The 24,742-nt window shown below is 49.1% G+C and overlaps 1 protein-coding gene across 3 annotated transcripts; it reads right to left on the bottom strand.

Annotated features, from left to right (window-relative positions):
- Positions 1–4,241: 4,241 nt before the first annotated feature.
- Positions 4,242–18,021, bottom strand: Trappc3 (trafficking protein particle complex subunit 3). Of its 3 annotated transcripts, none has more exons than XM_087549983.1 (5): positions 17,407–18,021; positions 6,684–6,781; positions 6,374–6,473; positions 5,434–5,616; positions 4,242–4,974 (listed from the first exon to the last, which is right to left on the bottom strand). In XM_087549983.1, coding segments are annotated over exons 2-5 (405 nt in total). In that variant the 5' UTR covers positions 6,686–6,781; positions 17,407–18,021; the 3' UTR covers positions 4,242–4,854.
- Positions 18,022–24,742: the final 6,721 nt, after the last annotated feature.

Raw genomic sequence — 24,742 nt, 5'->3', positions numbered from 1 at the left:
AAAAGGTTTACACACAAACAAGCACAAGGAAACACAAACTCATCCACAACATGTACAAGACAGAGTGAAATGCTCACATCTTGATTACTCGGGTTCAAATCCGGCACGTACCCAGTACTACCCAGGTACCTCAGTCCCTCTTTTGCAACATAGAGTAGTGATTAGGTTGTAACACTCAGGGGGAGCTGCTTCTCCAGTACCGGCTGACAGCGGCTCTGCCATAAATATTAGTGCTTGTTACACACCACGTGTGTGCTCACCCGTGCTCTCTCGCCCCTGCACATCTCTCCTCCCGGCCCTTCCTCTGGCCCAGCTCAGTTGGAGATGCTGGTTCAGCTGACATTCCCAGCCAGAACCATCAGGAAAGAACAGCTGTTCCCAGCATCCCCTGGGCTAACTTGGACTAGCCAGTGTGGTAAGAAGGTGATTTAAGCACCAACAGAGGCCTCCGCCCAAACCAGGTACAAGGGAGCCTTGTGCCTTGGTTCCCTCTGCAGATCTTTACAACACTTTCTCCCCAACCTCTACTGCTGTTGTCCCCTTCCCTTCCCCACAGTAGAAACTTTCCTCTGCTCCTGCCAGAGTGTAAATTGCCCCCAGGAATGTGCTGAACCCCACAGCCCCCCTAGCAGTGGCCAGCGGCTGTCCTGGGGTCAGGCCTGGCCTCACATCAAAGGCTCAGGAGCAGTAACAGCAGTAACTACACGTCTCCGCCTGCCGCCACCCTCCCCTCCCACTAGCACTGGCTTCCAAGGAACAGCACATGGTAGCACTTAAGCTCCCGGAGGACGGAGGATGCTTTCCTAGCCCCCACCTCTCACCGCCACAATGAACCACTTGTTAGGAGACTATTTTAATTTCACTTAATGCGATTTCAGCTCCTAAGGCCTCTGCTGCCGTCACTTCTTGGACCAGGATGCCCATCAAGGGAGGCCAACCTTCCAGGAGGTGTAGTCTGAATATGGAGACTTCACTAAGGTGGGGTCTGGGGCAGGAAGAGGACAGTTACATCAGGGTCCAGTCCTGGGGCTGGAGCTCTGGACTCCACTCAGGAAGGGGGACTGGTTAAGGGAGGACTCAGAGTTAGCTTGTGTAGCTCAGAAGGCTAGGCTCACTTTGGAGTGTGTGATGCCAGAGGGCCTGGCCAATAGATTCTTCCAATGCCTTGAGTGTAACAGGGAGACACCGAGCCTGGTGGCCGTGTGAGCTTCGCTGTTGGGTCTCGTGGGGGTAATTAGAGGATACTCCATGCCTTAACAAGCTTCTAAGATTTACCTCATCAGGTGCATCTTTGAGCAAATTTAAAAACAAAAACAAAAAACAACCGAAGTCCCAACCAAAAAAAAAAAAACAAAAACAAAGAAAAAACAACAAGAAAGAAAGAAAGGAAGGAAGGAAGAAAGAAAGAAAGAAGTCCCAACTGTCAATTTCCTGGATGATCTGCTGGTGACCTGGAGACCTCTGGTGGCTAAAGGCTGTAAAATGTGACTTCTCCAGAGCTCGGCCCAACTAGCCTGACCTAAAGGCTGTCCTTTAGCCCCAGAACTCAGTCACCGGCTAAGGGTCCCCAGAATCGCTCCCCACTAGTCAGCATTTCCTGTAAGAGATTGCCTATGGTGCTTCATCTTGCTGGAACAGAGTGTATGGTGTACAGGGAGGGTGGGGAAGGGCTGAGGGGGTGCCTGGACTACCTTTCATTAACTACAGGGTGAACACAAGGTGGGGAGGGATAGGATCTGGAGAGATAGCACCTAACTAGGGTGCTGGGGCAGCCACTCTCTGTCCTTTAGTACCCCCAATGTGCACACCTCTCAACTGTGGGGCTGTAGGTGGGGAAAAAAAAACAACAAAGGAGGTCTTGTTTCCATGTTTTGGAACTCCCATGATGCTTAAAGTCATTTCTGGGAAAGGAGATCTCAAAAACCTCATGCCAAAATGGCTGCTGGGAAGTAAAATGTGGTACACAGAGAGGGAGAAAGAAGAACCCTTACAGTGAAGTGCAGTTGATTTTTGACAGGGTTCACACATACTACACAGAGCTTTTCTTGTGAGTCCTAATAGTCATCTCCTCATTCCTTCCTTCCTTCCTTCCCTCCCTCCTTCCTTCCCTCCTTCCTTCCTTCCCTCCTTCCTTCCCTCCTCCCCTTCCCTCCTTCCTTCCCTCCTTCCTTCCTTCCTTCCCTCCTTCCCTCCTTCCTTCCTTCCCTCCTTCCTTCCTTCTCCCTTCCTTCCTTCCCTCCCTCCTTCCTTCCCTCCTTCCTTCCTTCCCTCCCTCCTTCCTTCCCTCCCTCCTTCCTTCCTTCCCTCCTTCCTTCCCTCCCTCCTTCCTTCCTTCCCTCCCTCCTTCCTTCCCTCCCTCCTTCCCTCCCTCCTTCCTTCCCTCCTTCCTTCCCTCCCTCCTTCCTTCCCTCCTTCCTTCCTTCCCTCCCTCCTTCCTTCCCTCCTTCCTTCCTTCCTTCCCTCCTTCCTTCCTTCCCCCTTCCTTCCTTCCCTCCCTCCTTCCTTCCCTCCCTCCTTCCTTCCTTCCCCCTTCCTTCCTTCCCTTCCTCCTTCCTTCCTTCCCTCCTTCCTTCCTTCCCTCCCTCCCTCCTTCCTTCCCTCCTTCCTTCATTCCTTCCCTCCTTCCCTCCTTCCTTCCTTCCTTCATTCCTTCCCTCCTTCCTTCCTTTCTTCCTTCCCTCCCTCCCTCCTTCCTTCCTTCAAATCTGGTATGACAGGATAATTGCATTATACTGGGTCCCAACCCAACTCCAGTTGGCCAAAACAAAGTGTCTTCCATGGAGCCCCAGAATGTATCTGCAGGAAGAGGGAAAGAGGCTCCAAGGATAGGATCCTACAGGGTCACCTCCCTCTACCTGGGGAAATAAATGTGACGTTATTCCTCAGTGGTCTACCACAGCTGAGGGAAGTCTTGTGCAAACCACCATGTTCCTGAGCCCTGGGAACCCTGGTCCCATCCTCATGATCAAGCCATGTTTCCAGCACGATGCAGCCAGCTCTTCTCAGGCATGTTCACCAGGGAAAACCTCAGTCCAGTTTCCCAAGAACTTGGCCAAATTCAAGGTTGTCCTAAAGAATGGGCCTGAGACAACCTTTGTCTCCTCTCTTTAAGAGCTCTCTGGAGTCTGGAGAGATAGCTTAGTGGTTAGGACAACTGAGTGTTGTTCCAGAGGCCTGCAGTTTGATTCCCAGAACCCAGAGTAGCTCACATGCAGACACAGAAATTAATTTTAGAACATTTTTTTAAAAGCCTACTTGTGGGGGCTGGGGATTTAGCTCAGTGGTAGAGCGCTTACCTAGGAAGCACAAGGCCCTGGGTTCGGTCCCCAGCTCCGAAAAAAAGAACCAAAAAAAAAAAAAAAAAAAAAAAAAGCCTACTTGTGGCTAGCAAGAAGGCTTGGAGTAAAGGCACCTGCTACCACCCCTAACTACCCAAGTTTGACCTCAGAACACATGGGGTGGCAGAGGCTGAGTCAGCAGGCCACAGTATGTGGGAATATGAGAGCCACCCCACCCTCGCGCGTGCGCACACACACACACACACGCACACACACACTCTGTATCATTTTAACCATCTGTCTAGCTCTGGTGAAAAGGATCTATATCCAGCTTCAGCAAGATTGCAAGTTCAAGGCCAGCCTAGAGAATTTAATCCTATTATAAAGAAATGAAAGTTTTTGTTGTTCCGTTTCTTAGTTTTTTGTTTGTTTGTTTTTTTTTTTTTTTTCCAATACAGGGTTTCTGTGCAATCCTGGCTGTACTGGAACTCACTCTGTAGACCAACCTGGCCTTGAACTCAGAGATCTGCATGCATCTGCTTCCCAAGTACTGGGACTAAAGGTGTGCTCGAGAGATCAGCAAAGGTGTATGGGGAACTGGGAGTGAGCACAGTGCAGAGTGCTTGCTTACTATGTTTGAGACCTCCGCTTCATCCCCTGCTCCCAAGGCAAAGCTATCCCAAGGCTGGAGAGTGACCCTAGGTGCTAATCAGCCTTCAGAACTTTAGTTAAGAACCGGGGTTTGTGTGTCTTTCAAAGCCTGCTGTCTCCTCCACTTGACAGCTTCATGGCCTCAGGTGGCTGGACCTTGGCTTTCTCCAATGAAAACAGAACCATCAACCAGATAGACTCAATCCGGCATCTGCTGTGTGCGGTAAGCAGGACTGGGCCCCACGGCTCACACGCTCAGCTCTAGTCAAACTTCACATGCTGAGCAGAAGGAAAACATGACAGGACTGGGACTTCACTCAAGAATGTGTCTTTATTGAAGAATTTGTAAGAAAAAAGGACGGGCCCTCCATAAAAAGAGGAGATGCTGCCTCCAAACAGCAGGGAGGAATGAGACCTGGGCGGCTTCCCAGAAGCCGGTGTTTCCGGCATGACTGGCTTCCGTGGCCTGGCAAGACTACAGTGTGTCACTACAGCCAACAATTCTTATCCACCCCTTCCCAGCGCTCTCCCTCCCCTCCACAACCCAAGACTCCCTACAGCCATTTGCCAATGGCGTCATGAAGGCGCAGATGTATCAGGCTTGTCCCTTAATGGGGTCAAAGTGGGTTGGCTTTGGAAAATTCACAGGAATGTAAAATGATTTGAGCTCTTTTAGTCCAACCAAGGGCAAGTAATCCTGCCCTTCTGAAGGGAAACGGAACAAAGAACCCCCCTTCTGAGGTACATACTTGTGGGGCAAACAGACTGTCAGCCTGCTCTTTATTAGCGTGGAGGATGGAAATACGGTTAGAAGAATATATAACACCAGTTTAAAAGTCACTGAGCTCCAGGGGCAGAGGAGGCGAGCGCCTGCTGTTCTCATCCCTGCAGGCGCTCCTCTTGGCTGCCCAAGTCCTAGAGATGCTTACTCTTCTCCAGCTGGGAGATTGTCTTCAATCCGCCTGATGAACCTCATCCTGATTTCTGTCACGCCATCTCCCTTCAGAGTGTCCTGGACAAACTTGGCCTCCACAGCCATCTGGACCTGAGGAATAGAATGGACAGATGCCAAACCACAGCCTCTGGGGAACCCCTCCATGAGGCTAGATCAGAAATGCCCATGGAGAGAGAGAGGGGAGCAGGAGGGAGGGAGATAGGGAGAGGGAGAGGAAGAGAGGCAGGGAGAGGGAGAGAGAGGGAGAGACAGAGAGAGAGAGAGGGAGAGAGAGAGGCCTCAATCCATTTAGACTGTGGTCCAGGTAACTAGTGTAGGACGGGGCTGCTGTCCACTGTTCACAGGGAGCAGCACTGTCTCAGGCGTGTCAGGAAGGAGGGACTGTGACTAGGCAGAGGAGTCTGACTTGGATCTTGTCTCAGCAGCAGGATTCCCTTGGACAGTAAGAGGCTGGGTGAGCCAAAGCCCTTTTCTCTCCTCCATTCAGCCACACATTTACCACACTGCCAGCGAGCTCAGATGCCGTGGGAGGCAGAAAGCGCTACTCACCATCTCCAGGGCTCCCCGCAACACCCCACACAGGAGATTGGAGTAAATGAGGGCTGAGTGGTTATCGGGGAGCTCCACAAAGTCCACCAAGGGGTTATTTTCCAAGATGAGGGAGAACTCATCTCCAGCTGGGCTCCAGTTGGTGATGCTTGGAGTGATGCCCAGGTACATCTTGAACGCCACCTGTCGGGAGAACAGAATGGAGAACAGTGAGCACTATGCCATTGCGAAGGGCTCAGAACAAAACTGTGGCCCCAGATCTTTAGAGATCTGGGAAAGGGCACCCATGAGGACTCCTCTTTCTCCTTCAGGCACCACACAACTAAGCACTAACTCACTGCTTGCCTGCCCCACTGGAGGGCAGCTGCCTTGAACTGAAGTCTGACCCAGGAGGGTTATTTTTGCTTTACTTTTTTCTGTAGCTCGGGCTGCCTGCACTGGCCGTGACATTGCAGCAACTGTCCCACCATTGTCTTCCGAGTGCTGGAATTGTAGGTCTGAGCCTCGACTGCCCAAAATTCGAACTCTCAAACCTCTGCTACAGCACTCTGCTACACTTCCAAGGGGGATGAAATTGGGCTTTACTTTCACTGGGGTAGACACGCCCGCTAGCTTTGTCTGTCTGTAGGTAGGACCTTGCTATGTAGCCATGGCTGACTAGAATTCACAAATAGACTAGACTGACCACAGACTTGCTGGGACTCTGCAGTTTTCCTCCCAAGTGTGGGGACTGCAGCACACGCCATTACACTCAGCTATAGTGAGACCCTAACACACAAGAGCGAGCCCAGCCACTCTTGCCTGGGGGTTACTCCCAAACCACCGAGAAGGTTGCTTTGCTCCAAAGAGCTGCCTAATCTGTCTTTGGGGAGATTAAGGGAGACAGTGACATTGGTCAGCAATTACAAACTTCAGGAGATCAGGTGGCCAGGTAAATGACCTTAGCAATGACATCAGCAGTTTCCCGAAAGTCATGACATCTTCCAACATTTGACCTTGCCAAAAAATCTTCAATCAGTCGGACTCCAATGTTATAGCCCCTTGGAAAGAAACCAGAGAAGAGGCCATTACAAGGTCAAAACATCTCATATCTAAACATGAGGTTGTTGTCAGCTAAAGGAGGAGATGGGGACAATACCCCCATAGCCTCCTAAGTGTACCCCAAATGTTAGCTTCACAGAACTGCACAGATGCAGTATGCTGGGAGCCTGCTGCTCCTGCTGCCTCTTGTGAGAGAGGAGCTCACTCACATTCTGTCCAGCTGCTTATTCACGTCCTCGTCATTTTCATAGTCCTTACACAGCTGGGTGACAAGTGCCCCATAGGTCAGCGTGAACAGCTCTGAACTCTGAAAGAGAGGCAGAAGGCAATTAGGACCAAGCAGCACAAAAGGTTCAGGGCAGGTCTGGATCAGCCTGGCTACAACCCCTGTGATTCCAGGAAGGCCACCCCACCCCCCCCCCCCCCCCCCCCGTGGAGCAGCAGGCAGACAGGACTGCAGCCACACCCACTGTGAATTGGTCATAGAAGGCACATCAGGCACCCTGAAGTCATCTAAAGATGTCTGCGAAAGACAGCAGCGACCTCTGCCTACCCAGTCACTGCCACAGCTGCCAGCTTGGGTCACCTGAACTTGGAGTGGGAGGAACAGCCAATAACTGGGGTCAGTCATGCCAACTTCTGCTTCAGGGCAGGTGTGATCAATGGCTTCCCCTAACCTCACAGAGGGGCCTGACATGGACTTAGGCTGTACTCCCAAGGCCTAGGATCTCTGTTGCTCATGGGAGGAGTTATCAACTCTGGGAGAACCTGGGTTGGCAGAAAAAGATCCAGAGAGCCCATTACCCTAAGGGCAACTTCTCTTCAAAGTCAACAATATAGGGGAAAAGAATTAATGATCCTTTTGATACATTGGTATTTGTCTGAAAAAAATGGGTAGATCTAAGAATACAATATTGGGGGCAGGATAGTTCATTGGTTAAGGGTTCTTACTGCTTTTCCAGAGCGCCTGAGTTTAGTTCCTAGAACCCACATCTGGTGGCTTGCACTGCCTATGACTCCATTTCCAGGGAGTCAACAAGCCCCTGGCCTCAGCAGGCGCCTGTAGACACATGGTACACACAGACTCATGCAGACCTTACACAGGACAGCAACACATACTCTTCAAAAATAAAGCAATAAAGATAGACGGAGGTGGCGCAGGCTTTAATCCCAGCACTTGGGAGGCAGAGGCAGGCAGTCTGAGGTCTATCTGGTCTGCAGAGCAAATTCCAGGGCAGCCAAGACTACAAAGAGAAACTGTCTTGGAAAACTAAAGAAGGTAAAAATAATAAAAATTAAAAATTTTAATCACATTTGTGTGTGTGCACACACATGTCCATGAGGACACGTGTGCCAGGGTTGTGTATGGAGGTCAGAAGACAACTTTTTTTTTTTTCCTGGAGCTGGGGACCGAACCCAGGCCCTTGTGCTTGCTAGGCAAGCGCTCTACCACTAAGCTAAATCCCCAACCCCGACAACTTTTTTTTTTTTAAGATTTATTTATCATATGTGAGTACACTGTCGCTGTCTTCAGACACACCAGAAGAGGGCATCAGATCCCATTACAGATGGTTGTGAGTCACCGCATGGCTGCTGAGAATTGAACTCAGGACCTCTGGAAGAGCAGTCAGTGCTCTTAACCGCTGAGCCATCTCTCCAGGCCAAGAAGACAACCTTTGAAAGTAAGTTCTTGCCTTCTACTATGTGGGTCCCAGAGATCAAACTCAAGCTGTCAGACTTAGCAGCAAGGGCCTCTACCCACTAATCCATCTCGGTAGCCAAGAACACGCATTTCATATACCTGGAACACAAGGATGCAAACTGGTTTCTATTACTGTGCTGCTCACACAGTAGGGTCAACTGAGAGGAGGGAGCCTCGGCTGAGAAAGTGCCTCCCTCACACTGTCTGTAGGTAAGCCTGTGGGGATGTTTTCTTGACCGATAACTTTTAACCTTTTAAGAGCATTTGTATGTACGAGTAGCATGTGATGCCATGTGCATACCTGATGCCAATGGGGGCAAAAGAGGGCAAACGCTAACCCCGGAACTGGAGTTAGGGATGGCTGTGGGCCACTGTATGGGAGCTGAAAATAGAACCCAGGCCACACTGAGCTCTCTCTCCAGCAATGATTAATGACTGATGAGGGAGAGGCTAGCCTACTGTCAGTGGTGACACTGAGGTGGCCCTGGGCTGTATTGGAAGAGCAAGCCAGGAAACAGCATTTGATCCTCCTTGGTCTGTGCCTCAGTTCCTGCCTCCATGTTCCTTCTCTTACTACCCTCAATGTTGGACTGTGATTGGATCACGCAAGCCAAACAGACCATTTCCTCCCCAAACCCGTTTACTGAGGGTCTTCATCACGTCAGGACAGTGAGTTAGCTGCGGGAGTCAGGCCCCACTGTGACAGACCGACCATGTTAGAAACCACAGAGGTTTGTTGGGGGATGGGTTTGTGCGCTGTGTAAAGGTTGTCTTTGTATTATCCAAATGCTGCTTTCTGGACCGGAAGAGTGGGTGCAGGCCAGACTTGGTTAAAGGGTAAATTACTGAATCTACTCCTAGACCAAAAAACACTAATAAGCCAAATATTTTACACTTGGTACAGACTTTGTAAATTGATACAGATTTAAGGTTATATCTTGTTACAACACACTGTTTATATATGTTTCCACTCTTGTTTTGGGAATTTACCTCTTTCTTAAAAGTGCAATGTTAAATTCTAATCCTTTTGAAAGCTACTTTACAAACTGTTTAACAGGGGCTGGGGATTTAGCTCAGTGGTAGAGCGCTTGCCTAGGAAGCACAAGGCCCTGGGTTCGGTCCCCAGCTCCGAAAAAAAGACCAAAAAAAAAAAAAAAAAAAAAAAAACAAACCTAACAAACTGTTTAACATAAATAAGAAATGCAAGTCAATCAAACTTATGGTCATGTTAGATACTAGTTTAGTTAATTACAGAAACTAGCGTCATTTAACTTGCAATAGATGTTTTCAAAGTTAACCAGATGGTTAGAAACAAACAATTCAGACATATCACAGACAGATAGATGTTCTTCCAAAGCCTCAGAGACCTACAGAATATAGCATTTAAAGATGTTTTAATAAAAGGCTTTTCATGACAGTGACGTCTGCCCCTGGCAGTACCCTGACACTACTTCTAAGAAGATGAGGAGAAGAACCTCCTTATGAGTTTGCTAGCCACTGAGCAAGACTGCCCTTGCTTCAACTGCACACAGAATGCTGTCCAAACTGGACAAACAGAATGCAGGGAAGCTGGCTGCTGAACTTTGCAAGGACAAGGTGGGAAAGTCCTTCAATATTCCTGCTTCACAAAAAAGTCTTTTATATTCCGGGCCAGAAGGCCGAAGATAGATGCTCCAATGACAAAAAAAAAAGTAGGTGACTGTCCAGGCAGCCAGCTCCCTGTCATTTCTGTAGTTTATAAGCTGCTTGCCTGTACTTCCTGCGCACTCAGGGAATAGTTATTCTTTCTCAGGTCTCTGATGGAGTTGAAGACTAGACAGTTATAGTAGTTATAGTCTCACAATCAGCCTTAAATTGTTTTGGATTTGAGAAAATGTTTTAAGGTCTAAGAAGCTATTCTTAGATTTATACATACAAGTTTTGATAGAAAATGTTTTAAGTTCAGAACTCTAAGCTCACCAAGATAGGATAGATAATCGAGTACTCTTTCAAAGGTTACCAAATACAAATGGACTAGACGTTCTGAATGTAATTTTACTCGACAAGTTTTCATGATTGTTACTATTGTATATAGTTGATCAGTATAAGAGATCATTGGACTAAAAGGAGGACGTGTTGGGGATGGTTTGTGCACCGTGTAAAGGCGGTCTGTGCATTATCCAAACGCTGCTTTCTGGATGGAGCCTGAGGACAGGGCAGACCCTAACATTGTTATTTAGCAGCACCTGTCTCAGAGTTATATACAAATTCTTCTCTCTCCCAGTTGGTTTACTAAAGAGCTGATCAGCCAATTAGCTGAGCAGAAAAGAATAGAAAGACTTCCAATTCCAGTGAGGGGGTTCCAGAGAGACCACAGAAATAGAGAAAGACCACGAGAAGGAGGTGTGGAGAGACCGTGTGAGGGGACCAGGATTCCCCAGGAGATCACAATGAGAGAGCAGCCACGAGGACACACATGGACCAGACTGAGCCAGGGCAAGACTCAGGTTGAAGAGAAAGGACCACGCGGCTGGGAAAGGGGCAGCCTTACAGACATAGAACAACTCAGACCTGTCCAGCTTAGTGCTTGCAGCTTGTTAATAAAAACGACAGGTCTCAGGGGTTGGGGATTTAGCTCAGTGGTAGAGCGCTTGCCTAGCAAGCTCAAGGCCCTGGGTTTGGTCCCCAGCTCCAGGGAAAAAACAAAAAACAAAAAAACGACAGGTCTCTTTGTCTCTATTCAGAAGCTAAAATGGGCCATTTCTGAGGGAATCCACTGGACTGAATGTGCTGTTAACATGTTTGTCTCTGAGGGCTGGGGATGTACCTCAGTGGCAGAAAACCCACCTGGCGTGCCCAGTGCCCTGGGTTTGATCCTCAGCACCAGAAAACATTCCTCAGTCTAACTCCAATGGCGTCTTTTCTACTGCCACAGACTTGGTATTTTTATTCTTGGTCTTAGTACCTGCAGTTTCTTTCACTTCTGTTTCATGTAACTGCAGTGTGTGTGTGTGTGTGTGTGTGTGTGTGTGTGTGTGTGTGTGTGTGTGTGTGTGTGTGTGTGAGTGTGTGTGTGTTTTACATTTATTTGTTTATTTATTTAGTTTATGTGCATACGCATGTGCCATGGTGCCTGTTGTGAGAGTCAGAATATAGTTTGCAGGATTCACTCTCTCCCTCCATCATGTGGAGCCAAAGGATCAAACCAGATCATCAGGCTTATTGGCAAGGGTGTTTACCCTCTGGGCCATCTTGCTGACCCCATTTTTCTATTTTTATTGTGTGTGCATGTGTTGCTATGGAACAAACTCAGTACTCTATGGACTGCAGTAAAGTACCCAGTCCTGGCATGATATTCTCTCTCTCCTCCTCCCTCCCTAAATTATGTGTATGTGTGTCTGTCTTTGGTGGCTATGTCTATGTGAGTTGAGTGTAGGTGCCCAAGGAGGCCAGAGGTCTTGGATTCCCCTGGAGCTGGAGTTACAGGTGTTGTGAGTCATTGATCAAGACTGCCTTGGAGGGGTTGGGGATTTAGCTCAGTGGTAGAGCGCTTGCCTAGCAAGCGCAAGGCCCTGGGTTCGGTCCCCAGCTCCTAAAAAAAAAAAAAAAAAAAAAAAAAAAAAAAAAAGACTGCCTTGGAGCTATTCCCTCTACTCCCTGCCATTGAATAGAGGCTTGTATAAGACTTCCAAGAAAAAAAAAAAAAACAAAAAAAACAAAAAAAAAAAAACTAAAGCATTAAGGCCTAAGACCTTACAACCCTGTGTTCTCCCACATCACATGCCTTGTGGTGGGGTCACTGCAAGAACAATGCTCTCTTTTTCTTTCTTTCTTTTTTTTTTCCTAGATGGTCTCATTGTGCAATCCTAGCTGACCTGAAATTTGTTCTGTAGATCAGACACGCCATGATGTCACAGAGAGCCACCTCTTCTGCCTCCTAAGTGCTAGGATTAAAAGGATCCCCCACCATGCCTCACCAGAACAGGACGCTTCTTTATCTCATTTCGTAGCCCATAAGAACTCAGTAAACCACAGGCAGGCATCAATCCAGAAGAGACACTAAGACCGGATTGAGGAGTGATCAGCTCAAGGTTAAACAACTAAGACCTGAAAAAGTACTCTGGGGGGGAACAAAACCCAAATGTTTCCCAGGCAATGCTCAGCGTGTCCACTCTACCCCACAACTGCAATATTAATAAGCCCCCTCAATTAAAACAAATCTTCGCTGCACTAGAGTCAAAGAAAATCAATGCTGGGAGCAGGAAGCTCTCTGAACGCAACTAAAACAGTCAGACCTGGGTATCTCCAAGAGACCATTTGCCAGATACGCCAACTGAAAGGAGGCTATTAAGGAGGGAACCGTTCTTTACTAAAGTCAGGGGTTTGGCACTGGAACAGCCTGAGCATGAATGGATGGAGACAATCCAGCAGTTACCAGTCGGGGAAGCTGGCACGAGAGCGTTAAGTCAGGAGAGTTTTCCTTCCATTATTAATGAGTCCTTGGATGAAGACTCCAGGAGCCTCCGCCCACATGACTGCCAAATTATATGCAAATCACAATGTTAGCAGCTCCTTGCACGTGCAGCCCCCAGGGCACCAGTAAGAAAAGGCAGGGTTCTGGACAACTGTGCTCAGTGCCACAAAACAGACATGCCTGGGACCTGGGAATGGGGTTCCTGACTCAGGTTCTCCACATGTTCTATTAATACACAAGACTGTCTCCAGCCTGTTATGAACCCAGCCTCTTTAGAACAATTTGAATATATAACTTAAAAGTCTTCATACTTTTAAAACAGAATTAGTGTGTGGCTGGAGAGATGGTTCAGTGGTTAAGAACACTGGCGGCTATTCCAGAGGCCCTGGGTTCGATTCCCACATGAAGGCTTGAAGGCTTACAACTGTCTGTAACTCCAGTCCCAGGGGATACAATGCCCTCTTCTGGCCTCCTCCAGATACACACACGGTATACAGACAAACATGCTGGCAAAACACTCACACACACATGAAATAAATAGAAGTGGAGCTATGAGGTAGGAAAAACAAAGAACAAATGTCAGGAAGGCTCACTGATATTGTACCTGAATGTAGGGAAAGATTAATAATGCTCCTAAGGAGGCCGGCTGACAGTGTTACCAGTACGCTGCCAGCTTGACATACATTTTCAATTACTCCTCCACAGCCCTATAATGTCATATCTACTGCCACTACCTTACTAAGGTCAGGAAAATTTCAAAAGATGCTGAGGCTGGCTGGTGTTTGGAACAATGGAGAAACTGAAGATGGGGCTCGGTGGTAGCCACTAGCCCAGCACGTGCCTAGGCCCTAAGTTCAATCCCCAGCAATGAGGGGAAGGGGGTGTCAGTAAAGAAGCAATAAAACAGGCCCCAGTCCCAGTCAGTACAATATCCCTGTTGTTGGGAACAGGTACAGTCAAGGACTCCATCTCTGCGTTTACCACAGCATATAGGCTGGAACTCCAGGGAGCTCTGCACATAGCTGGGGCTCAGGTAGAGTGTGTTGGACAGATGGACTGCTGTAGGACTGCTTGGCAGGAACTAAAAAAATAGGCATCAGATAACTTGGGTGCATTGACCCTTTAGGTGTTGGAAGGTTTATGTGAAATGCAGTAATTGTGTGCTCAAGGCTGGGCTACCTGGAAGAGGGCCACTAGAGGGCATTGTTCCCAAACAGCGGAAGGGAAAGAGTCAGAGCAGGCACTGGCTCAGGAGGCAGAGGTGCCTATGTTGCTATGTTTGATAACCTAGGTTAGATCCCAGGACCCACATGGTGGGAAGAGAGAACGGACCCCTCCAAGTTGTCCTCTGACTTCCACAAATACTGTGGTGTATCTTCCCTGTACTAGCTAGTTTTCTATCAACTTGATACAAGCTGGAGTCTTCTTAAAGGAAGGAATCTTAGTTGGGAAAATGGCTCCATAAGACTGTAGGGCATTTTCTTGACTAATGACTGGTGGAGGGCTCAGCCTGTTGTAGGGGATGCCAGTCCTCGGCCGGTGATCATAGGTTCTATAAGATGCAGGCTTTGCAAGACACGATGAGCAAGCCAGTAAGTAGCACCCCTCCGTGACCTCTGTATCAGTACCTGCTTCCGGGTCCCTGTCCTGCTGGAGTTCCTGCCCACAGTTCTTTTGATGATGAACTGAGAATGAAATAAACCTGTCCTCCCCAAGTTGCTTTTGGTCACGGTGTCTCATCACAGCAACAGTAACCTAACTAAGATACCCCACCCCCAATAAATAAGTAAATCTATGTAAGGAAAAAAGGTAATAGCTAGGCATGCCTGTAACCCCAGCACTGGGGAAACAGGCAGGAGAAATAGGAGTTGGAAGTGAGCCTTGGATAATTAGAAAAACCTTGTCTCAAACACACAGAGGTGACCACAGGGAGAACGATATGGCAAGCCCAGAGTAGTATCAGCAGGAACTGAGTAAGAAATGCAGTCCCCAGGTTGGGGATTTAGCTCAGTGGTAGAGCGCTTGCCTAGGAAGCGCAAGGCCCTGGGTTCGATCCCCAACTCCGAAAAAAAAGAACCAAAAAAAAAAAAAAAAAAAAAGAAATGCAGTCCCTAATTTCATTCACTCAACAGACAGACTGTCCGTGGCAGGCATTGTTCTAGACGCTAGGACTGGAGGGCTGGAAGGGACAAACCCTCGCCCCGCATGAGTTCCATTCTCATAGGACTGACTAAACAAAATTAGCTTGGGAGTTGTGGGGAGCATGCCTTTAGTCTAAGAGCTTGGGGTAGAGACAGGTGGATCGCTGAGTTCAAGGCCTGCCTGGTCTATACGGTCAGGGTTACACAGAGAAACCCTGTCTTGAAAACTCGAACCCTCCCCCATTCAAAAGGAAACACATAATTTATAATGAGGTATTTAAAATGAAGAAGACAGGGGTTGGGGATTTAGCTCAGCAGTAGAGCGCTTGCCTAGCGAGCGCAAGGCCCTGGGTTCAGTCCCCAGCTCCAAAAAAAAAAAAAAAAATGAAGAAGACAGTGATATGCGGAACCAGTCAGTTGTCCAGGGAAGGCCTCTCGCAGGGCGTCAGATCTGAGCACGTGTGAACGAAGGCGTGCACTGCATGAGGACCTAGGGGAAGGCTCTTCCAGTCAGAGACAGCAGCGGCTGTAGCTCTGAGAGCAGGAGCTTCTGACCTCCCTAGTTACCACACAAGAATACTAGAAGGGGTGACTGCAGGTTCATACCCAAGGGATGCTACAGACTTCAATACTGGTGCTAGACAGATGGTTCAGAAGTTAAGAATCCTTACTGCTCTTGCAGAGAACCCAGGTTCGGTTCCCAGAACCCCATCAGGCGACTCATAACTTCCTGTCATGGAAGGGAATCCAATAAATCCTTGGCCCCAAGGGCACCTGCACTCACATGATGTACATAAATTCATGCAGGCGCGGCGAGCACACACACACACACACACACACACACACACACACACACACACACACTAATACATCTTAGACAAGAACAAACAAAATATAATACTTCAAAACGGCCAGGTATGATGGTGCACTGCTTTCTTTTTTTTTCTTTTTTTTTTTCGGAGCTGGAGACGGAACCCAGGGCCTTGTGTTTACTAGGCAAGCGCTCTACCACTGAACTAAATCCCCAACCCCGGTGCACTGCTTTCATCCCAGCACTTGGGAGGCAGAGACAGGGGGATCTCTGGTTTCCAGGTTAGCCTGGTCTACAGAGCAAGGTCAGTCAGGGCAATGTAGAGAGACCTTGGCTCACACAAACAACGTCAATACTGATTCCAAGAGAAATCAAACAAATATTGATAATAGGAAACAAAGCCTAAGGAATAGGTGTCTACTCCTATCACCAAGGAGTTAACACTCTTTCCTCTAATCTTGGGTACCACTGCCCCCATTTCGTAGCTAAAGAAACTTATAGTCACTTGAAAATGCCAAGGAACATGTATTTTCTTCTAGATAACGTTTTCTAGCACAACATTCTCCACTATTGTTATTTCTTCCAGAAATCTCCCCCATCATGGGTATGGATGTGTGTGTGTGTGTGTGTGTGTGTGTGTGTGTGTGTGTGTGTGATGTGTACTATGCATGTGTGTACTTCTCAGTCACATCTTCAGTCCCCCAAAAGTAGTTCTTGTCATCCCCAGAGTATGTTGAGGCCCACAAATCCCTGGAAAATGCAAACCAATGTATGTGTATGATGTAGGTATTTTGCATTTTGTGTTTGTGGTGCTGGGATCAAACCCAACTTTGGTTACTAAGTTTGTGTTTGTGTATTTTAATATTTGTGTAGAGATGAATCATTGCTGTCATCAGTGTCTTAAAAAGTGGTCTGAGAGAAAAAGGATTATTAAGAACTAGCCTGGAGGGGTTGGGGATTTAGCTCAGTGGTAGAGCGCTTGCCTAGCAAGCGCAAGGCCCTGGGTTCGGGCCCCAGCTCTGAAAAAAAGAAAAGGAAAAAAAAAAAAAAACTAGCCTGGAACAACAGGGTTTCTGTTTACGCTGCCTCTTCCTGGTATAAGACACAAAGGTGAGGAAAGTCTTATCATCCTGTCCAGAGTCGAGATCTAGTCAGAGCCCAACCTCAGATTGGTCTGCTTGGTGTTTGGTCACATCTGAATTCAGAGTACTCTGCATATGCGTTCTGCCACTGAGTGACATCCCCAACCTGAGGCACAGCCACCCCCCACCCCACCCCACCCCACCCCACAACACTCTGTGTTAAAAATTGTTTCAAGTAGCCCAGGTTGGCCTCTATTTAATCACGAGCCAAGGACAAACATTAATTCCTGACCCTTTTTCTCTACCACCAAGGGCTGGGATTACAGGCGTGCATGACCTAGTTTATGTGGCACTGGGAATTAAACTCAGGGTCCTGTGCATGCTAGGCAGACACTCTACCAACCTGAGCTACATCTCCACTCCAGATGTTCAGTTTTAAGTTCCTAAACAAAGGCATAAAGCATGGGTATTCTGCAAAAGAATATACTAAAGGAAAAAAAAAAAAAAAACCCAAACCACAAAGAAGAAACACCTGACAAGAAAGCCTCTTTCCTTGGGATTTGGAGAAAACTGACATCGATCTGACTCTCCGGACCGACTACTCCCAGGTAAGGAAAGGAACCACAGTTACCCTCTCAACTATTATAAGGGCAACTGAGGACTTAGGCAGGCTCACTCCTTAATGTTAGATGGCAAGTTCCTTCTAACAGGACCACTATCTAAGTTAGTCTCACAATACTCACAATAGTCAGTTGTCTGAAATATTCATTCTGGAAATGGAGAGAGGCATGGGTTCAAATCCTAACTCTTCCTAAGTGTAAATCTGGATCACATAAGCTTCGCTGAGCTGTAAGATGCCAAAACAGTATCCACCTTCTAATAATGACATAACGGAAGCAATAGCTTAGTACAAACACAGTAAGAGATCAGTAAATGGTTGTTACTATTACTGACTACCGTCACTATTATTGGTCTAGCACAGAGATGCACTTGACCTCGAGAGACCCGGGCGTAGCGGGGCGGGGGAGGCAACTCAGGGGTCCCTCAACCTGCCCCAGCGCCGGACGTCTAGGGACTGACCCACTTTGGGACTTCCCCATCCCACAGCTCACAGCAGGACTCTTTTGACAATCACTTGGAGCGCCAGCACCAGGCCCCTTCCCAGGAAGCTTCAATTCCGCCCGGCCCGCCGGGTCACGCGCTCAGTTACCATTTTCTTGCTCTCGGTGCCACGGTTCGCCTGCCTCGACATGGTGCCCACCGCTCAGTGCTGCCTCACCTCACCTCCTCACAACCCAGATCCCAGACCCCGGGAGAAGCCGATTCAACCCAGCCGCGGCCCCTCAGAGTCTAGGACTGACCGGCCCCGCCTCGTTGCGCCTGCGCGGTGTGGCGCGAAGGACCACGGGTCTTGTGGTTCCGCCGACCAAAATCAGACTACAGCATCCGGTTGTTCCACCGGAAGTCCCACCCGTTGTTCAGCGAGAGCTGCAGGTCCGGAGTGCGACGAGCGCCAGGCTGCTTTCACCATTCTGGCCGCTAGGTGGCATCCGCACCTTGTGGTAGTTCTATATTGTCCACAGACTGTCCTTATTTTCCTCCCCCACGACCTATGATGCTCTGTGAAATTCTTCTCTCCCGGATTGGTATGGAAAATCCCCATTTTTAAAAAAAACTTTTTAAAAAATAATAATTTTTTAAATTTTATTTATGAGTACATTGTAGCTGTTTTCGGACTTAGACACACCAGAGAGGGCATCGGATCCCGTTACAGATGGTTGTGAACCATCATGTGGTTGCTGGGAATTGAACTCAGGACCTCTGGAAGAGCAGTCAGTGTTCTTAACCACTGAGCCATCTCTCCAGCCTGAAAGTCCCTCTTTTGATCTGTCTTCTGTTACTGTAGCTCAGCTCCAGAAGCTCGTTGGATGTCCAGGAAAACTAGCAATGGCTCACATAGAGGTCTAAAGTTTATTATAAAAAGTCTGAATGACCACATACTCTGTGTCAGGCTAGTTAACTGCTTTCTCTCCCAACTGCCAAACCCCAAACACAGCCAGGCCCTGCATCCTACCACCGGGCCTTTTAAACAAATCCAAGTCACTTGTCACTCTCTTACCCTCCCTCCCCCAGAACAGCTATACTGCCTAGTTCCCAGAAAAACAAAGATGCCAGCTGTGGTGGCAGTCAGTACTGGGTTCTAATCCCAGGCTTGTCATCTGAGGCCAGGTGCTAGAGTCCTTTCAGTGGCTGTAAATATTAACGAGACACTGGGCACAGAGTAAATGTGATTCCCTTCGAGCTACATTATCAAGACAGCTCAACAAATCAAAACACAGCCCAACAATCGTTGAGGAATGTGCTAGCTGACCAATCCCTTCTTACCCATCAACCGAGGCAAAGCCCTGTCATCAGTGACCACAGCCCTTTGGATTTGGCTCCCACCGTCTCTCCTTAGTGGTCAGCCCTGTGGGCACTGTGCTTGGAATTAAGGTCTTCTCACTTCGGCCTGCTTGCCTGATTCTACAGCTACTATGAACTATAGTGTACCACCCCGCCTTCACCATGACAACTGGTCTGTCCAGATATTGAGCCAGCTAGGCTGGGAGAAGGCTGGAGGGGCCAAGGATTTCTTCCAGTCTCTCCCTGAGGGTATAATAGCACCAACCATTCTTATAGTCTTCTCCCTGTAGCATGGACATTCTGAGGCCTCCCTAGAGGCAGAGATCGATGATTCTCCATCCTGTGGCATGACCTCAGGAGACTGCAATGAGGGTCTGTAAAAGGGAGTAGAGGAAAACAGAGGTCTGTAGCCTTGGGAGAGCATGAGGCTAGTCAAGAGCCTCCTACATTCCCAGGAGAAGGGACAGCTGAGGTGAAAACAGCAGTTGGCCAGCCAGTCTCTGGGTCTGGGCTCCTCCCTGCCGGCTGCCTTGGCTGCCCACAGAAACCTGAGTCACAGTCACAGCCTGCTGCTTGACCCCACCCAGCCTGCTGTCAGGCAGGGCGGTTCTGGACAGACTGGAGGTGGAGCCTCTCCTTGCCTTCTCACAGCCTGATTATTCCCTTCTCTGCTGTGATTCCCAAACTTGGCCCAGCCTTCTCTTTGGGACTGTCCTTCTCAGAGTCATCAGTTTTGAATTAAGGGTGGGGGTGGGGCACATGTATTGATCTATAAGTTCTCATCCTTGCTCAGACTGAAACCTAAGAACTCCTTGGGTTGCCTGTTAAGGCTCAGGAGTAGAGTACGTGCTTGGTATGGGCAAGGCCCTGGGTTTCATCTCCAGCACAAACAAAACAGAACTCCCTACACAGCAGGTCCCAAGAACTCAGTACTCCTCCCGTCAGTTTTGAACTCCAATCCCTCCCTCTCTACCACCTGTAGGGAGTTAAGACATTTAGGAAACCAGATACCCCTCCCTACCCTCATCTCCTGTTCCCTAGAAAAGAAGGCAATAGGGGTGGAATGGAAGAAACTTAAGGTCATCCTCAGCCACACATCATGTAAAAGTCCAGCCTGGGCTATGAGAGGCCCTGTATCCACAAAAAAAAAAAAAAAAAGAAAGAAAGAAAGAAAGAAAGAGAGAAAAAAGAAAAAGAAAGAGAAGAGAAAAGAAAAAAAAAGAAAAGAGAAGAGACGAAAGAGACTCCAAGAGTAGTTAGTGTCTTATCCCTGGTAGGACCTTAAACAGACTTCCTCTAAGGGACCCAAAGGCTTGACCTCTGTAGTGCTGAATTTTAGTTCCTCCTGTCTCTAAACCGCTGCCTTTCCCTTCCTCCTCCTCAAGAGCTGGAGGGAAGCAGCTGGTCACCACTACCCTGAAGGACTTTTCCCAGTCCCAGTCTCAAGCGGTGGGCCCTGGAGGCTAAGGCTCCTTAGGAGAGGCTAAGTCACAGCCCCTCCTCTTCTTTGTGCTGTGCGGTGGGGGTGGAGCGGGAGTGAGAATCTGGTAGCTGTACTTTCCGCTGCCCCCCAAAAGGCTCCTCCCACTTCCTACTTTGTGGGGGTGGAGGCAGCGTCCCAGGCCCTAGTCCTGAGATTTGTATCTGAGTCACATCTCCAGGCCGTTTTCTTCAGTGCTGGGTGGGTGGGTTCACCCTGGGCTCTGCCCCATCAAACCTAGGCGATTGGGAGTGCTTTTACTCTAGCCTTCCTCCTAGGATGACTGCAAGAGGACATCGTCCTGATCTTCCAAACAGGGATTTGCCCCAGCCCCAGCCCAGCCTCGTGGAGATACTAAAGATTCACTCGCTCTTGTCTATTTCCGTGGAGGGGGAGGAGACTGCCCTGGGCAGCTGAGGCGACAAAGTTCCCTGCCTCACGAGGACCGAGCAGGATATCCTCTTGGGGCTTCAGACCCAGATGTTACACATACCCATGATTGCACTTTCTGTGAGAAGGCATGTGGAGCCCCCACATAACCCCAAACATAACGGTACCAGTCTTTTCTAAATAAGCAGACGAATAATCTGTTAATTCTCTTATTTTTGTTTGTTTTATTTATGCTGTCTTCAGACACACCAGAAGAGGTACAGATGGTTGTGAGCCACCATGTGGTTGCTGGGAATTGAACTCAGGACCTCTGGAAGAGCAGTCAGTGCTCTTGACCACTGAGCCATCTCTCCAGCCCTCGTAAATCTGTTAATTCTCAATTGCTGGGCTTGGGGTGCTGGTCAGTTACAGGGAGAAAAGAAAAGAGAAGTGTTTACTCCACCTGCCTACCCGAAACTCATCATAGGCTGTAACACTGCCCTGGCTCCCCAAGGCATCCTCCCAGGGTCCTTATAAGCCCTTCAGCTGTGCCAGAACTCTCTAGCTGTTGCTGGCCAGGAAACCTACCCTCCCATTGGCTAACTCTCAGATGCCCAGCTAGTCTGCAGTATTAAAGGTTGCGAAGAAGTTCAGGAGGCGAGGGCTCAACTTTGGCACCTCAAACGTTCTGTGCCCGTGGATTTTTTTTTTGTTGTTGTTGTTGTGACAGACAGGGCTGTGGGATTTTTAAGTCTTGTCTTGCATTCCCTGGATGCCAACAGCGCCTTCAGCTGTAACAATCAAAGTGTCCTTAAACACTGACAGATGCCTTTCAGAGTGTCTGTGTGAATGCAGAGGTGACTGGTGGAGGGCCGTTGATGCAGCCTGACACCACACACCTGAGCTACCCCTGCCCAGTTCAGAGAACTCCCTAAGTCAATCCTAGATGATCAGATACAAGCACACATTTCCAGTTCTCATATCTTCCCCAGCTTGGAACCTCTTGTTCTTCGACCCATTTAAATCCACTGTCCTTCTTTATTCCTGAACTCTCGCCCCTGTGGGACTCTTATGGCTCCCATCTTCATCCCAGGACTGGGAGGTAGGAGAAGAACCACCCCAGAGGGCTGGCCCCTTGCAGGGTCCTGCTCCGGAAGTATTCAATATAAACTGTCAGCGTGAGCCTATGTCCAGCTCTGGACAATGCAGGCCTTAGACCACTGGCTTCACAAAGGACGGTCACAGACTCTAGCATCCATATGAACACCTCATCCTGCAGATGGGATGACTAACAGCAAATATGGAAGGTCATCTTAATCTTCTTTTACATCTGAATTCCCACGTCATCAAAACCACCACCACCACCACCACCACCACCACCACCACCACCACCATCATCATCATTTTACACAGCAGTTCCTGTATACCAGGCTCTATGTTAAGCACTCCATTTGCATTGTCTTACTTGGTCTTTACAACGACCCTCAAAATATTTCCTGGCACTATTTATTTATTGTGAAGCACATCTCATACATCCCAGTTGCCCTCATAATTGCCTCATAGCCAGGGATTTTTATTTATTATAGTACTATTTCAAGGGATTTTCTTATATTCTTTACTTCTTTTTTTTTCTCTTTTTTCTTTTTTTCGGAGCTGGGGACCGAACCCAGGGCCTTGTGCTTGCTAGGCAAGCTCTCTACCACTGAGCTAAATCCCCAACCCCTATTCTTTACTTCTAAAAACTGGACGCATTGTCTGGCAAGGTGGTGCATGCCTTTAATCCCAGCACTTGGGAGGCAAAGACAGGCAGAACTCTGTGAATTCAAGGCCAGCCTGGTCTACAGAATGAGTGCCAGGCCAGCCGGGACTATCCTGTCTAAATATATATATTTTTTTCTTTTGTTTGTTTTGTTTTTCAAGACAGGGTTTCTCCGTGTAGCCCTGGCTGTCTTGGAAGTCCATCTGTAGACCAGGTTAGCCTCGAACTCAAAGATCTGCCTACCTCTGCGTCCCGAGATGTACTATATTCTTAATTCTAATATGAGTGCAGAGATTAGAGAATAACTTGCAGAAATTCGTTCTCTTCTACCGCGTGGGCCCCAGGAATCCAATTCAGATCATTGAGTTTGGCTGAAAGCACCTTTACCCAACAAGCCATTTCCCTGAAGCGTCTCTTGAACTTCTGCTCCTCCTGCCTCCGCCTTCCAAGTGCAGGGATTGCAGGCCTGACTGTGCCATCATGCCTGCTTGATGTGGCGCTGCAAATCAAGCCCAGGGCTTATGCATGCTAGGCAGGCACTGTGGACTGAACTCCACCCCCATCCCCACTCCTGTGGACCGAACTCCACCTCCAGCCCCACTCCTGTGGACCGAACTCCACCCCCCAGCGCCACTCCTGTGGACCGAACTCCACCCCCCCAGCGCCACTCCTGTGGACCGAACTCCACCCCCCAGCCCCACTCCAGTGGACAGAACTCCACCCCCCAGCCCCACTCCTCTTATTTTATCAACTTTAGTTTCAGGAGATTTGTCACCCGTTAGCGCTAGTTGCCGGCCTTTTAGCCCCACCCTTTTCTAAAGTCACTCGGCCTCCAGTCCTGTCCAAGCTTCCCAACTCCCACAGGGTTCAAAGCTCCAGTTACCTACTACACTTCTTAGGATAGAGACGGCTTCTAGGTTGCCTGAAACCTCTGCCATCTTACTCTCTGCCCTCTCCCTTTGAATGACTGTTCTGTGGAGGTGCTCTAAGGAAGGCGGGTCCAGTAGTTTGGAAGGGGAAGGAGGGGCAGGGAGACAGTGCCTCACTGGCCCTAATCTGTGGACAACGAGAGAACTGACCTCCAGGTCAGGACAAAGAGCAGGGCCAGGATAGGCAAAGCCCAGCGGCCCCTCCTCCCTCCCTCCAGTCTGGTCCTCTCTGCACCAGCACCTCCACTATCGATCCACTTTCCCAGCAAGCTCCCCGCACCCTGTCCCAGGCCAAGCCTGACTTGGCTCGAGGCCCTCACCTCAGCGGGCATAGAACCAGGAGATAGGAGAGCCCACTCCAGAGCACAGAGCTGTAATATTTTGGGGGAGGAAGGTGACAGGCTCACTACTGTTTATCGCGATGTGCCATTGGAAAGAAAATCCTTCTGGGGAGATATGGGGGTGGGGTGGGGTCTTCTGATGAAGGTAAGGGAGGTTCAAGGCTAGGACCACCCAGTTTGGAGCAGGGAGGGCCCCAACAGATTAGAGACCTGAGTAAAAGAGCCTTACAGAGTTGTAATTACTCCCAGAGAAACAGAGAAGACACCAACCCTAGGGTGCAAGAGGAAAAGCGCCTTTGCAGCTATCACCAATAAAGAGAAAGGATAGCCCATTTAGGAGTCTCCATGAGACCGTTCTTCAGGCGTTGCAACGTCCCCCAGGAAGATTTTGTCTGAGGCAGGCTTGGGAGAGAATTTAGACTTGACGCTGAAGCCTCCAGCATCCAGAGAATGGGGGATCCCAACCCAGCTCCCCACTCCCCCAGTCCCAGCGGCCGGTGAGTCACCCGAGAGCTCCCTACATAGTCTTCAGGCGCGCGGCACGTACCAACCCGCGGCCGCAGGGGGAGGCAGCGTGGCCGGCAGCGTGCCCCCAGCTCGGCGTCTGCCCTGCGGCGACCACAGAAGGAGCGTCCCGAGTTTCTCCGTGCTGCATCGCAGGGCGGAGTCGGAGCCCTCTGGTGCTGCCCGCTGTGGCTCCGTACTCCATAACTGCGGGGGCGGTCGTCCCCCGCGCACTTGGTACATTCGGAGAGGCCAGGCCCAGCCCGGGCGGTACAATAGGGTTGGGCCGCGACG

The sequence above is a fragment of the Rattus norvegicus genome, chromosome 5 (genome assembly GCF_021556685.1).
Source record: "Rattus norvegicus strain SHRSP/BbbUtx chromosome 5, alternate assembly SHRSP_T2T, whole genome shotgun sequence".
NCBI classification, from domain to species: Eukaryota; Metazoa; Chordata; class Mammalia; order Rodentia; family Muridae; genus Rattus; species Rattus norvegicus.
The sequence above is the reverse complement of the archived record's forward strand: the minus strand, read 5'-3'. Positions and strand labels throughout refer to the sequence as shown.